The 14,190-nt window shown below is 40.9% G+C and overlaps 3 protein-coding genes across 5 annotated transcripts; 2 read left to right on the forward strand and 1 right to left on the reverse strand.

Annotated features, from left to right (window-relative positions):
• The first annotated feature begins 293 nt into the window (after positions 1-293).
• On the forward strand, positions 294-2,747 carry LOC135640790 (glucan endo-1,3-beta-glucosidase 7-like). The gene is made up of 4 exons (XM_065155530.1): positions 294-504; positions 919-1,925; positions 2,008-2,284; positions 2,365-2,747. Exons 1-4 carry the CDS (start codon positions 435-437, stop codon positions 2,397-2,399), a joined length of 1,389 nt encoding a protein of 462 aa, XP_065011602.1. The 5' UTR covers positions 294-434; the 3' UTR covers positions 2,400-2,747.
• A 1,306-nt stretch (positions 2,748-4,053) lies between these two features.
• Positions 4,054-11,368, forward strand: LOC135641824 (guanine nucleotide-binding protein subunit beta). 3 transcript variants are annotated; one of them, XR_010497799.1, is made up of 8 exons: positions 4,056-4,188; positions 4,304-4,424; positions 4,509-4,603; positions 6,071-6,495; positions 7,076-7,439; positions 7,721-7,834; positions 8,460-8,619; positions 11,229-11,368. XR_010497799.1 is itself a non-coding variant. In XM_065157577.1 (7 exons), exons 2-7 carry the CDS (start codon positions 4,319-4,321, stop codon positions 8,493-8,495), a joined length of 1,140 nt encoding a protein of 379 aa, XP_065013649.1. In that variant the 5' UTR covers positions 4,054-4,188; positions 4,304-4,318; the 3' UTR covers positions 8,496-8,825. The 3 variants fall into 3 exon arrangements, 2 of the variants coding, with proteins under 2 accessions (XP_065013649.1, XP_065013648.1); XM_065157577.1 differs by lacking the exon at positions 11,229-11,368 and having other exon boundaries at positions 4,054-4,188; positions 8,460-8,825; XM_065157576.1 differs by lacking the exon at positions 11,229-11,368 and having other exon boundaries at positions 4,058-4,188; positions 4,258-4,424; positions 8,460-8,825.
• LOC103989886 (sulfite exporter TauE/SafE family protein 3-like) lies at positions 9,311-13,848 on the reverse strand. The gene is made up of 11 exons (XM_018827365.2): positions 13,792-13,848; positions 12,908-13,078; positions 12,659-12,818; positions 12,332-12,532; positions 11,833-11,866; positions 11,529-11,604; positions 11,410-11,484; positions 11,239-11,289; positions 10,421-10,594; positions 9,715-9,808; positions 9,311-9,612 (listed from the first exon to the last, which is right to left on the reverse strand). The coding sequence occupies exons 1-11, from the start codon at positions 13,846-13,848 to the stop codon at positions 9,311-9,313; spliced, it is 1,395 nt and encodes a 464-aa protein (XP_018682910.2).
• Positions 13,849-14,190: the final 342 nt, after the last annotated feature.

A 14,190-nucleotide genomic window follows, 5' to 3' on the forward strand; every position in this document is an offset into this window, starting at 1 on the left:
TGGTCATATATCCATCCCCTGTCACTGCAATATCCCTGAGATCACAAGGGGCAAGCTGGAGCACGAGATATCTCCCAATTGCAATTGAAGGAAGGATTCAGAACGATTATTTATTGCTACGTACGTGTCGGGGCATTGCTCGGTCCACCGGGACGGACGCTCGCTTTCTTGCGTGCAGCGCAGCACGTGGCCACTGGATTCGTGTTCGCCTCGCCTTTACCCCCGACATCACCAGCCAGTTCCCACTGGAAGTTAGAAAAAGGGTCGTCTTCTTCTTCTTCTTCCATGCTTTCCTTTCTCTTTTACCGATTTGATTGAGAATTATTGGAATCGTGTTCCTTTTTACCTCACGTCTCTGCCATATAAAGCGCAGCTTCTTTAATCGAGCAACATCTTTCACTCTACTTTCTGAGCTGCTTGGAGTCTCTGACGCCATGGCTTTGAGGAATTCTCTGTCCATCGTGATCGCAGCTTGGAGTCTCTTTCTTGCCGTACCGATCGCCAGTAAGCTTTTTCCTGCTTACTCTGTTTTTGCTCCAAAGATTCCGAGGGAAGATGATGTAGTTAAGTTGAATAAACACTTTTCCATTTTTTTAATGGAAAAAAGCAGAGATCTTTGATCAGGTTATGTGAAATTTGGAGTTTTTTAAGCTTCTGATCGACTCTTTCTCGTCCTCTGATCGAAAGAGTCGCACTTGTTCAATTTAAGTTAAGAAGTCTTGTTCTTACCAAGCGAACTGTGAAAAGGAAGACGATTGAGCAAGAAATTATTTGAGGTTTTATTGATCTTACATGTGTAGCAATTGTTGTTTTTATGTCTCCAATTCTGGAGATGCGAGGAAAAAGAGTGTTCTTGATGCAAATTCGAGGAATTTTTATGGATTAATTGGTTGTTCTGTTTTGATTTGTCGATGGAAGAGTCGCAGTCGTTCATCGGGGTGAACTACGGGCAGGTGGCGGATAACCTGCCGCCGCCTGAGGAGACGGCGCGGCTTCTCAAGTCCACCACTATCTCCAAGGTCCGCCTTTACGGCGCGGATCCGGCAATCCTCCGTGCGCTCGCCGGCACCGACATTTCCGTGGTCATCGGCGCTGCCAACGGCGACATCGCCTCCCTGGCTTCCGATCCCTCCGCCGCCACCAACTGGGTCTCCGCCAACGTCCTCCCTTTCGTCCCCGCCACCTCCATCTCCGTCGTCGCCGTTGGCAACGAGGCCCTCACCTCTGGCGACGCCACTCTCGCCTCCCAGCTCCTCCCGGCCATGCAGAACATGTACAACGCACTCTCCGCCGCCGCGCCCTCCGCCGGCATCAAGGTCTCCACCGTCCACATCATGACGATCCTCGCCCAGTCCGATCCGCCCTCATCCGGAGCCTTCCACGCCGACCTCGTGCCGGCCCTCAAGGGCGTGCTCGCTTTCCTGCAGAAGACGGGGGCGCCCTTCATGATCAACCCCTACCCCTACTTCGCCTACCGGAGCGACCCGCGGCCGGAGACACTCGCCTTCTGCCTCTTCCAGCCCAACGCCGGGCGGCACGACGCCGGCTCGGGAGTTACCTATATGAACATGTTCGACGCGCAGCTGGACGGGGTGGGGTCGGCGGTGGCGGCGGTGGGTTTCAAGGGAGCAGAGATCGTGGTGGCAGAGACGGGGTGGCCGTACCGTGGGGACGAGGGGGAAGTAGGGGCGACGGTGGAGAACGCCCAAGCCTACAACGGCGGTCTGGTGTCGCACCTGCGCTCCCTGGCGGGCACGCCCATGGCGCCCGGGAAGTCTGTGGACACATACATCTTCGCTCTCTACGACGAGGACCTGAAGCCCGGGCCAACCTCGGAGCGCTCCTTCGGTCTCTTCCACCCCGACCTCACCCCCACCTACGACATCGGTCTCGCGAGGTCGTCCTCCTCCTCCACCCCCGCCCAGGTCAGGAAAAAGACGTGTAGCTGAACTGAACACGAGTTGTACAGCCGTGTGATGCTGATCGTTTGGTGGAGATGGAACGCAGGGGAACGGCACGTCAGCGCCGAGGGCGGCGGCTGCGAAGGGGTGGTGCGTGCCGAGGGAAGGAGCGACGGACGCGGAGCTGCAGGCGAACCTGGACTACGCGTGCGGGCAGCCGGGCGTGGACTGCCGTCCGATCCAGGAGGGCGGGGCGTGCTACCTCCCCAACACTGTCCGATCGCACGCCGCGTACGCCATGAACCAGTTCTACCAGGCATCCGGCCGCAACTCCTGGGAGTGCGGCTTCAGCGACTCCGCCGTCCTCACCACCGACAACCCCAGTACGTCCAAATCTGACGGCCATGATTCATGCTACACATTGTCTTCACATTAATTAATGCTATTTTGTTCTGGGATGCAGGTTACGCGACCTGTGTGTATGCTGGAGGCCAGTGAGACGAAGCTGCCAAGACTGGGAACTGTCTCTGATGCAGAGAAGAATAAAAAGAAGATTAGCTTTTGTTAGCTTAAAGATGGTGGTGTGCTTAGTGGTGGGCGCAGGAGATGCGTGGAATCTAGAAAGTTGGGTTAAGGAGACTTCCTTCGAGTCCGTCTTCCCAATTATCGAAGGTGAGGTGGAAGTTTGGAGTCTCTCTCTCTCTCTCTCTCACTCTCTCTGTGATGGCTATCTCATGAACCATATGATTGTACTACCTCTTCTTCCACGGACTGCATTAAATTTCCCATGTTCCTGTGATCGAATAATGGAATAGTGACTGTAAGTTGTGCTGTTGTTGACTTTTACCGCATGTAATAGTGCCTCTAACTTGTGCTGATAAAACAACCAGAAATGGGTGTTTATTTTCAGCAACATTGTCAGCTTTCACAGCACAAAACAGAGCAAAGCTTATTTAAGAAGGCTTCATATCATACTGTCCTGATTAAAATGTGAAAACATGTGCCTGAGCTCAACACTTTTACAAGCTCAATGTTTATGAACATCTTCAGATGCCTTAGTGGAAGGGAGCAGAGATTTGGAAGCTGATTCGGTGGCTTTTTGTCTTAAGGATATATGCCTAAGAATCTTCAACTTTTGTTGTATTAAAAGCGTTCAGTAGAAAGGATTGGATTCACCATCCACATAATTGGATTTAAGACTAGTGCTTGTGATTTTATATTTTTATATATAAATTGGTGAATTGGTGAAAAAAATCTGTTAGTTTGATAATTTCTCATATGGTTTTGAAAAATTTTCGCAAAGCTTCACTGGCCATGTAAAAAAAATATTTTACTCCTAATAAATTTAAAATATTACTTTCGACTCACATATGTCTTGCACCTCCTAGTTGTGCTCTCACACGATATTGTATTGTCGCTTATAACTTTGGTTATCCATCTTAACCCATAATCCTCATACGAGAGTTTATTATTGTATTTTTATTGCTAATTACAAAGAGGTTGTATAGTTTTCTTGTACCTCTTTCTTGTCGGCATGGTCTTCTCACACTCACTCTTTACCATTGGTCGTGGGCAAGATAGGAAGAGGAGAGGGCAGCTCATAGTCTCCACTATTGGTTGTGGAAATTATACCCCCATCGTAGGTCTAACGGGATTCAATGAGAATTATTACACTTTCCTCACTAAATGTATTCAGGGAATGGTCCACAAACCGAAAGTCAATGATCAACAAGGATAGATAGAATTATTATTTTGAAAGAAAAAGACGTTCACGGATAATTTTTTTAAATTTGAGATTTTATTTAAAAAATTTTAGGAATTTTTTAAAGAATTCATCCTCCATATATATAAGAAAAAGATGACTCTTTTATCAAATAAGGTTTTTCAAATTCCAGCTGAATTCTCTTGAATTAATTGGATACATTTAAATTTAAGTAAATTTTGAATGCAGCAAATTCATGTATTTCCATCTCCTGTTTATCTTAATAATCTAATGGTGTTGAGATTCGCTCTCATTGGTTGATGATCATCGTGGTGCTTTATGATCCGTGCTTACGCGGATTTGAAGCAACAACCGGTGATCCGACGTTCTCGTACTGGATTAATTGTGCGACGCGGCGCATAGAAAGAGATCGAACGCGTGGAGATAGAATCGTCCGACGTAAGCACGCACTCGTCTTCTCTTCTCTTCGCCTTCCCCCACACCTCTCCCGTGGTCGTCCTTCTGTCCTCGCATTCATCCTCAAGCCCCCGCGCTTGTTCGATTTCTGCTATTTTCTGCTCTAAGGTACGAATTTGTGGTCTGGAAATGACGGATCGGGGTGCTATTGATATCTGGTGATGTTAATCGTGACAGGAGACCGTTGATTCCTTGTCTTTTTCTTTGGGTTTGTTGGAGCTAGGGTTTGGGTTCGTCGATGTCGGTTGCGGAGCTGAAGGAGCGGCACATAGCCGCGACGGCTACGGTCAATTCTCTGAGGGAGCGGTTGAAGCAGAGGAGGCAGTTGCTTCTTGATACTGATGGTCGAATTGGCTTTCCTAATTTTCTAAATTTAAACTGTTTTTTTTTCCCTCTCTAGCGGTTTATGTTTTGTGCTGATATTGTAGTGGCGGCGTTTGCTAAGAGCCAAGGGAGATCGGCGATCAGTTTTAACTCCACGGATCTGATTTGCTGCAGGACCTTGCAGGGCCACACTGGCAAGGTATTCTGATCGTTTTTGCTTACTTTTGCTAAAGATGAAATAATTTGATTGATTGGATTTTATGGTTCGTTTGGAACTTTTTATAGCATCTCATTCATGACGTTCCTTAAGTGTGTGTACCTTTAACAAAAATCAGTCTTTCCTCTGCATGTGCCTTTCACATATTTGGCAGTAAAGAATTACATTGAACTTGGATGGACATTTGTATATATTCTTATCAGGTTGCTGTCCTAATCTGACGAAGTTGGAGGAGAAATGGGAAAAACCAAATACTTAGTAATGAAGCTCCCTTCATTTTTAATGACAATAAATTAAATAGAGATTCTGATTTTGCTACTTTGGTGACTTGCGTATAAGAAGTGACATGCTGACTTAGTCAAAAGTAGGCTAAGACTTAGATTGACTTGTAAAAGACACTTCAACTACCGTTAACTTGGGCTTGAGTTATCTGGGTTCTTATTACCAGTATTCCATCTATGTTATTAAGCCTACTTCATTTGTAATAGTAAAATGAAGCCAAACCATGAAAAATTGTTTTAGTCCATTGAGATTCTGACTTTGGCTTCACTGGTGGCATGCATGTGATATAAATGACATTCGTTTACTCCTCTTCCACTTGCAGAATTTAAAGCCTTTTTGTTTTGTGTGTGGAATCAAATATCTTTGGATGTCCATGCTAGTTCAGTGAGGACCCTTAATATCAACCCTCACGTTCCCCATAAATGTTTATAGGTGAAATGAACTTATTGACATTTATAAAGTGGAAGAATGTGATATCATTATGATGTTGATAGATACCTCGTCTTAATTCATAGGTCTAGGGAAGCCTTCGAGTATATCCACACTATTAGAGGTCATTCAATTTAGTGTTGATTGGGGACCCAAGTATGAGAATGCTCACCAGAGCTTCTTGTTTCCATTTGGAAGACATTGCTATACTACTAGTTTTAGGTATGTATTGGATGCAACTTGTAAATGAGACCTAAGGTCGAAGAGAGAAGGTAATGAAGGCTGATATGAAATACAACAATTACGATGTCAAACAAGAAACTGTAATGTTCCAACTGTTTGGGATAGTTGTTATCTGGCCAGAGTTGTTACCTAGTTGCTGTTATTGGAGACAACAACAACAAGCCATAATGTAACACTCATTGTTGTTTGGATGATATAACATACTAGCTATGTTTTCTGTCTATTTGGAGATTCAACCACATCTATCTTTTCATGCCATTGAGCTCTACTGAGGGCAATCTGTTAATGGTTTTTTCTCAATAAAGTCTTCTAGGCTAGCTTATTTAAGTGAAGAAATGGAAAAAGAAAAGGGTAGTGAACTGCTTGATTAGAATTGTTCAGCTAAAATTTTGTCTCCACAAGGTGACCTTGATATTTGTACAATCTTCCTAAATTCTTTTCATATTGTGACCTCTTCTAGGGACTGATCAAATTTTTTTCTAAGATATCTGTCAGGTTTATTCATTGGACTGGACACCTGAAAGGAATCGGATAGTTAGTGCTTCACAAGATGGGAGACTGATTGTATGGAATGCTTTAACGAGTCAGAAAACACATGCTATAAAACTTCAGTGCCCCTGGGTCATGACCTGTGCATTTGCGCCGAATGGGCAGTCTGTTGCATGTGGAGGACTTGACAGTGCCTGCTCTATTTTCAATCTCAATTCTCAAGTTGACAGAGATGGCAACATTCCAGTTTCAAGGATACTTACCGGGCACAAGGGCTATGTGTATTCTTGTCAGTATGTTCCAGATCAAGAAACTCGCTTGATTACCAGTTCAGGCGATCAAACATGTGTTCTGTGGGATGTCACAACTGGCCAAAGGATTTCTGTTTTTGGTGGTGAATTTCCTTCAGGACACACAGCTGATGTATTGAGGTGGTAGCTTTTTATATCATACAATTACATTAAGTCATGTAACATTTCATAAACTTAAAATTGAATTAAAGTGCCAAAGCTGAAATATTTAGCTGTAGTTTTTTCTTCTGGACATGATTTAGCAGCTGATTCTTTGGGGCAGTTAAGTCAGGTTATCTTTTGCCTTTTCGGCTGTTTGATTTGTATTACCTGGTGTCATTTGAAAAAAATAACTAAACAAGAAAAGTGTGTGCCATGATGTGTTACAATGTTTGGCCTACCAGTAAATACTGGTCTGACCATTTATTTGAAATTATGATTTAAGATTTACTACTATAGATATTTCTATGTACTAAAGCTTTTGTCCACCATGCGAGCTTGTTTTTCCCACCTTTTGTTATAAATTCAGAGGAAGTGGTTGCCATGAAGGTCTTGTCATCCTTGAAATTACACATTTACATGTTTTAGAAAACTTGCATTTTTATGAAATGATGTCCAATGAAGCAATATCTGTCCATGAGCTTTTCATATTCCCTATTCTTGCACACTCTGGTATGACACTATCCCTTTTAATGCAATATCTTTTTTTTTCTTTCTACAGTGTCTCAATTAACAGTTCAAACTCGAACATGTTTGTCTCTGGTTCATGTGATATGACTGCTCGATTATGGGATACTCGAATTGCTAGTCGGGCAGTTGGGACATACCATGGTCACCAGGGTGATGTTAACACTGTCAAGTTCTTCCCTGATGGGCAGAGATTTGGGACTGGCTCTGATGACAGTACATGCAGGTTATATGACATGAGAACTGGGCACCAGCTTCAGGTGTACAGTCAACAGCATGAAGGTGATGACAATGATGTTCCAATTGTCACATCCATTGCGTTCTCTATATCAGGAAGACTTCTATTCGCTGGATACTCCAGTGGTGACTGTTATGTGTGGGATACACTAATGGCTGAGGTATGAATCATCTATGCCAATTGGAAAAACATAATCTTCTATATGATTGAGCACAAAAGCAACTCAAATGTAATTCCTGATTCCCAATATTTCCCTCCCAAAAGGGAGAAAATAGCAAAACAGAAGGAAAAGATGCACATGCAGCTGCACATGCATTGTTAAACATCAACCATATGTGTAAAAAATAACATCAACCATATGTGTGCCTGATTGATTTTTAAAATTCAGATGCTAACATGTGAAATTTGATTATGGTATCTCCATTTTCATTTACTCTGTAGGTGGTTCTGAATTTGGGAACATCTCAGAATTCTCATGAGGCCCGCATAAGCTGCTTAGGTTTGTCTTCTGATGGTAGTGCTTTATGCACAGGAAGCTGGGACAAGAACTTAAAGGTGAATTTTCAAATGTTTCTTATAGTTTCTTAAAGGTGAATATATAAGTTTCTTATATATCTTGAAGACATGTTGAGGGTCCTTTTCAAATGCCTATTTGATAAATACACTGTTATCACTCCCTGATGTGAATTTTTAGGATTGGATTTTACTTCTGGTTTTCAAGTTGCATGACATGTATAACTCTAACTAGCTTTTGCATAAGGAGTCTGATTAGTGCTCAAAGGTTGGCACTGTTAGGCTGTAGTCCACCGTCTTTTTGATACTTTGGGTTTTATCCTGTTCAACCACCTATACAACCATAAGGAGAAACATTGTCTTTCCTTCTATACTAATTCTTCCTGTTCCTGTTATTTCCAGTAGTATGGTATCTCCATTTCCTTTTTGCTTGAAACTTGAACCCGAAAGGGTGACTTGAATTTTATAGTCAGTATGATGGTTGACATTTTAAACCTATGGGTTGGAGTTCCAAAAATGTTTGAGCTTCAGTTTTATATAAAATATGTTCAAGCAAGCATCAATGAGTTATATCTGTGGCTCAAGATGCTAATTTATCTTGCAAAGATACATTGAGTTCGAGGTTGCTTCAGTTCCAGTATACTCAGACAGCTTATTGTTCTGGCAGATTTGGGCGTTTGGAGGGCATAGGAAGGTTATCTGAGTCTCGTCATTGGTATTGATGATGCGAGCCTTTGAGGATATCAATGTGAAGCTTAACTTGCACTACTTGCAAAGAACAAACGTTGCACGCACGTTGGAGTCAGTTTGTTGTATCCTCGACTCAAGTAGGAAATCTCCTCATATCTTTCCCCCTCATATTTTCTGCTTGTTGTGGTGCATTCTGTAATTCTGTTGTTATTACTCGGAAGGAATTGTGATTCAAACTTTGTTGTTCTTTCTGATGTCTTTGTGCTCTTTCTGGTGTTTATCATGGATAAGCACTAATCTAAATTTGTTTACATCTCTTGTGCTAAAGACTTTTCGGGATTTAGGATGCATACATTCTTTATTTCTTTTCCTCATTATTTTGACATAACAAGTATGAGCACATTTCAACAGATTTTTAATAATAGTGACAGAGGTCCAATTATAGAAACTAGCAGCTTTTCTTTGTCTAGCTCAACAGTGCAGTTTGATCTTCGTTTGTTGCATCAAATTATTTATGTAGTTATTTATCTAATGTTTGGTAACAGCAAAAATGTTATGCAGGGTAATTACTTGGAACCATGCAATGAACTAGCTACTCATAAGAAGCTTCATGAGTGACAGGTGCAACTATGTAAAGAGCTGAAGAAAAGGGTTTTTTCCCTTTATTTTAAGAGTATTAATTAAGGCTTAAGTCCTACATTTAGTTCTGGACAACTAAAATGAAGAACTCTTCATCAGAAAAAAATAGGATTTTTTTGGGTGAAGAGAAAGAAAGAACATGAAGTCACCTGCTTAAATTTTCAAGATGCATCATCTTGAAAGGAGCTATTAGGAACAGTAGCACAAATTCTCAAAACCCATGTGTTGTCTCCTTTCTAACTTTTCCACCATGTGTGCCACAACAACACCTCCTGTAGCAACCCAAAGCAATATATTAGACATCCAAAATGATTGAGACTTCAAAGCATCAGAATCAAGACTGTCCTTGCCTAGACTGATGGCGCTAACAAAGATGGTCAAGGCTAGAATGAAGATGATTAAGGAAGCTCGGCCTAGGAGTATAATTAGTCTTCGGATCATGTGCTGGTCTGTGAAAGCCGCAATGATAGAGAGGAACACAAAGTATGCAGCTGCAGAAACATGAACTTTAGTTTCTGTCAGTAGACAAAATGATTCCACAAGTTTAGCAGTTGATATTACACTGCTTTTGTGTTGAAATGCTGAGTACGTACCAAATGGGACTGGAAAACAATGAAGCAGATAATACTGGATGACAGATGTTGATGATGAGAATGTCGTTACAAATGTTGATGTTGCACTGGAAACCTGTAAAATTAAAACTCTCAGAAGCTGTTCTGAAGACAACAATTATCAGACATGTCAAGTTTTATTAAATTAGGTCATGATTGTTTTTTCTTTTGAGGGGTAGAGAGAGAGATGGTCATGAACTTGATCTGCCTCAGTTGATAGACATCATAGTTTACTTTTAGTAGGTTAGGATGTGTAATAGTCATCATCCTATTTAGGCAAGACTTCTTTTTTTGAAAAGAAGAGACTACTCAGTGCTAATTTGATTGTAGTCAAGGAGGTGGAAAGTGTATCATGTATACCTGAGGAACTTTTGAGCAGTATTGCAGTGCTTGGCAAATTTTAATTCTGAACCTTACATAAAACTTTGACCGAAATGATCCTGATTTCTAGGGTATAAAGGCTTGAAAATTAGATCATTTCGTCAGGAAAAAATAACTTGAATGTATGCAGAAAGAAAATAAAAACAAAAGAATTTTCCTTTAGAAACAATTCAATTCTTGAACTGTATTATGATTTATTCTGTAAATCCTAGCTTAGTTTCCATGTTCAGAATAGCAAATTTAGGTCATAAATCATAAGTAGTCCAAGGAATACTATGCAACTTTGATTTTGTCAAGAGAATAGAACCTGTCGAGGAACTCCCATTTCAAGAAACAATGGTTCAAGGATGAGCCCTCCTCCAAACCCAAGCAGCTGATGAATCTTCCGTTTGGTTTCTAGGTTGCCCCTTGAGGCAATGGTTCTCTTTCCTTCACAGAGGCCGATAGTTTCATTGATTGTGATAGCAACAACAATTGGCACCTTCGTGACAATAGTATCCAAACAATTACCTACACTGAACTACTGAAGTATATCAAATAGCTAATTCTTTTACATACGGGAGAATAAGATAGAGCATCTTTGTATCAAATTGCTAATTTGCGAGCGTAAAAAACTGTTTTTAGACAAGTATTACCAGGTAGGTATGGGTCAGTGATAAGGGTGGTAGGTGGTTTCAAAGTGTTCTCAATTCGTGATAAAAAAGGAGCAACAATGAAAAATTGAATAGGAAGCTTAGTTTCCCATAGATTGTAGCTGATGAATGGAGCATATGAAATCGCTTCTTTTAAAAGTGGTTGATACTGGTACAATTACTTGAGATTAGTTTCTTTTCTTTTTATGTTGGGTCATCATTTCTGTCCTTGGAATATTAATGGGTAATTCTATGCATGGTTTTGTTAGATATTATGATTTTGGTTCTATCACTGATATTTCTTTTGGACCAGGGACACACAATGATGCAGTACACACACACACACACACACACACACACACCTGAAATCATGAATCTGAAATTGATGCAATCAGAAGTAGCATCATTGTCCAGTTCATTGTCTTCTTAATCAAACACAGACATATACAGAATTTGATCACAACATTTCATTGATTTATGTAGGAGGCCATACCTGCATGATGTTTAGAACCCAATACTCTGTGGAGCACTGTGTGGTGTATGTCTGCACAAGAATCTCATATAGAAGTGACTCATTATGGATGGATAAGAAAATATCCTAGCTTATAATGGTCTCTATTCTCTTTTTTCTCACTATTGGAATTTTGACAATTTGTATTCCCACCTTGACTATCTGGACTGCCACAAATGCTGCCCATACGGATGAAAGAACTGTTAATTCCTTCCAGTAGATGTTATCCTTTATAAGTAGCAGCAGTATAATATTGACTGGGTAGATGCTACCTCATCATCTGATGAAGTTCTACATTGTGGATTAGCAGGAGAGCCCCAGGGAGTGCCTTGTATTCCAGTTCTGCACCTGGTAACATTTTACAGGCAAAATATGAATTGAAACTCTTCTGAAAAGAAACACCAAAAAAAAAAGAAAAAAGAAACATCTGATCTGGTTTTTATTACATTCTCTACAATTAGTTGGTTCAAACAATGTGTTAAGAAGAGAGTATGGTATAAGTTTGTCTTTTCCTTGATCAACTGCCATCTATGAGTTCATTATCACAGAAATATTCATATTAACTGCTTTGCATACCATTTCTTTGTGAAGCCTAGAGACTTGTAGCTTCCTGAAATCCAAATAAATCTTCAAATCAAAATGCATGCTTGAGGGAATTTTACAGTTGACAGCAATAAGCAAAGAGGCGTACACTTTTCATAATGGATTCCTGTTTCAATGTTTCTACTCCTTTGAACAGTTCTTTGGTTTATGTGCCTAACACCAAGAGTTTACAACTGATCAGTGCCTTTATATAGGGAACAAAGAAACATATCTGCTTTGTAAACTTAGGGTTACTTGCTACTGACATTTATTTTTCTGAAAGGGTAGCTTAGTTCCTACTGCAGGATATGAACACACTTGATAATTAGCTTTCTTCTATTGGGAGGGGAAATCTTTGTGTGCTCAGAAGAAATCAGGACCTCTTTATATGAACATGATCAGCAATTGTAGTCAATGTGATATTAAAGCATGTTGCATCAAAAACAAAAAAGAGACTGAGAGGAAGAACATATGGGATGGCCTAAAAGATTACCTAGGAAGTGGATGATGAGGAAGACAATGAGCATCCAATCTGGAAAGATTATATTCAAAGCAACTCCAATGCTGATGCCCAACATAATCATGGGCTGAAACAACAGTGCTAGATCATAGTCAATGATTGGTAAGTCCATGGTTGGGTGCCTCAGTCTCAGGTTGTAGTATACTGTTGTTCCTGCAGCACCCATGATCATGCCTGCAGCAAAACAGGAAAATATTAATCTTCACAAAAACTAGTGCAGTTCACAGCTTAGTTCTGAATTCCTCTTGACTATTAAAAGTAGGTTGAAATTATTGTTCATCTGCATGCTTGTTGACTTACACTTGGAAATGGCTGTTGATGTCTTGGGGTCAAATCCAATGATCAAGGGGAGCATGGGCACAAAGATCCATCCTCCTCCAATGCCACCAATGCTGCCAAGAGCTGCACCAACAAACCCAATGATGGATCCCAGCACCACCCACCGGCTGAGCTCCATGACCTGATTCCATCCACAAACCATTTCAGCTTAAGAAGAAGAAGAATAGGTAAGTGAGAAGAGTGTTGTGATAGGTCACATAATGGCCAAACATGATTGTAAGAAGATTCTTCTCCTCCATTATTGAGTAAAGAATGGAAGAGGTTGGTGAGGAAATCCTCGGAATCCTTCTCTCCAATCTCTTCGTCATTCATGCTGCTACTGCTGCTGGTAGCTGTGTCAAATGGCCTCTTTGCGAAGGCCTCTTGTTCTGCAATGCCTGGCTGAAACACAGAAGCAGAACTGCTGCACACCACCACTGGGCTTCCTGTTTTCTTCCACCCTTAACCTTTTTTCAAAAGCACCAATGAAGCTTTTGTTTCTCTAAAATTAAGCCAGAAGAATGGTGGTGATGATGGTGCTTCGGCACTGAGCTATTACTTGGTCTCCTCTCTTTTTCTAGCCAAGTTCTTCCCACTGTTGTCATCTTTAGCTGTTCTAATAGATAGAGATGATGGCTGAATGAGTTCTTGTCTTGTCGTGACCGTGTGTCTTGATCGAGGTAATTACAAATTACTTCTTGTGATTAGATCTTTTTAATATTTTATTGGTGATTTAAATCAAGTACTTTTTTTTCATTTTAAAGGAATATATATTTCAACCTTATCATTAAGGATATATATATATATATACATATATATATATATATTAAAAAATATATCGATCAATGAAACAAAAATATTTTTTTGTTGTAGGACTTATAAAATAAATTAGATAGTAAAAAGGACAAGTTAATGTACAATGTTCACTAACATAGGACATGAGATATAATTATAAAATTTGGATCATATATTTAATTATTTTTATGAATATATTAATTTGTATATAATATTTTAAAAATTATAATGGAAGATTATAAATAGATGAGAGCAACGGTGATAATATTACATTAGTATATTAGTGATTTGGAATATTAGGATTTGAATTTTGAAAATACCGTGGCGAAGTTTCCCGCGGTTTTATGCTTTAAAAGCCCAACCGCCCCCGTCCCCATTCCCCATCTCGATTCTTCACTCTCCTCGCCCTCAAAGCCGCCCTTCCTCCGCTCCTCTCCGCCGCCGTCAATGGCGGTAGCCAGGCATCCAGGACCCGTCGCCAAAGGTCCAAAGATCTTTCAGAAAGGTGGCCTCCACGAGGAGATCCGTCATTCTCTTCTCCGCATCTGAAAGCTCTCCTGAAACGCCGTCTTGCTTTCCAGTGCCTCCCCTCTCTTTGCTGGCTACGATATCTATAGGTGTTGCGAATTCCTCCACTTCTTGTACGTCGTCGTCTCATAACAGGCGTCGCCATTCCTAATGGTACTGACGCCCGCATTGGTATAACTACTCCTCTAGCT

This window comes from Musa acuminata, chromosome BXJ3-6 (genome assembly GCF_036884655.1).
Source record: "Musa acuminata AAA Group cultivar baxijiao chromosome BXJ3-6, Cavendish_Baxijiao_AAA, whole genome shotgun sequence".
NCBI classification, from domain to species: Eukaryota; Viridiplantae; Streptophyta; class Magnoliopsida; order Zingiberales; family Musaceae; genus Musa; species Musa acuminata.

Excerpts from the sequence above, each read along its gene's own strand:
- LOC135640790 (XM_065155530.1), top strand. The coding sequence starts at position 435 with ATGGCTTTGAGGAATTCTCTGTCCATCGTGATCGCAGCTTGGAGTCTC. Across the intron at positions 1,926-2,007 it reads CCTCCTCCACCCCCGCCCAG|GGGAACGGCACGTCAGCGCC; the intron begins GTCAGGAAAAAG and ends GATGGAACGCAG. Across the intron at positions 2,285-2,364 it reads CCTCACCACCGACAACCCCA|GTTACGCGACCTGTGTGTAT; the intron begins GTACGTCCAAAT and ends TCTGGGATGCAG.
- LOC135641824 (XM_065157577.1), top strand. The coding sequence starts at position 4,319 with ATGTCGGTTGCGGAGCTGAAGGAGCGGCACATAGCCGCGACGGCTACG. Across the intron at positions 4,425-4,508 it reads GTTGCTTCTTGATACTGATG|TGGCGGCGTTTGCTAAGAGC; the intron begins GTCGAATTGGCT and ends CTGATATTGTAG. Across the intron at positions 4,604-6,070 it reads TGCAGGGCCACACTGGCAAG|GTTTATTCATTGGACTGGAC; the intron begins GTATTCTGATCG and ends GATATCTGTCAG.
- LOC103989886 (XM_018827365.2), bottom strand. The coding sequence starts at position 13,848 with ATGGGGACGGGGGCGGTTGGGCTTTTAAAGCATAAAACCGCGGGAAAC. Across the intron at positions 12,533-12,658 it reads ATCAACAGCCATTTCCAAGT|GCATGATCATGGGTGCTGCA; the intron begins GTAAGTCAACAA and ends GTTTTGCTGCAG. Across the intron at positions 11,290-11,409 it reads TGGCAGTCCAGATAGTCAAG|ACATACACCACACAGTGCTC; the intron begins GTGGGAATACAA and ends ATTCTTGTGCAG.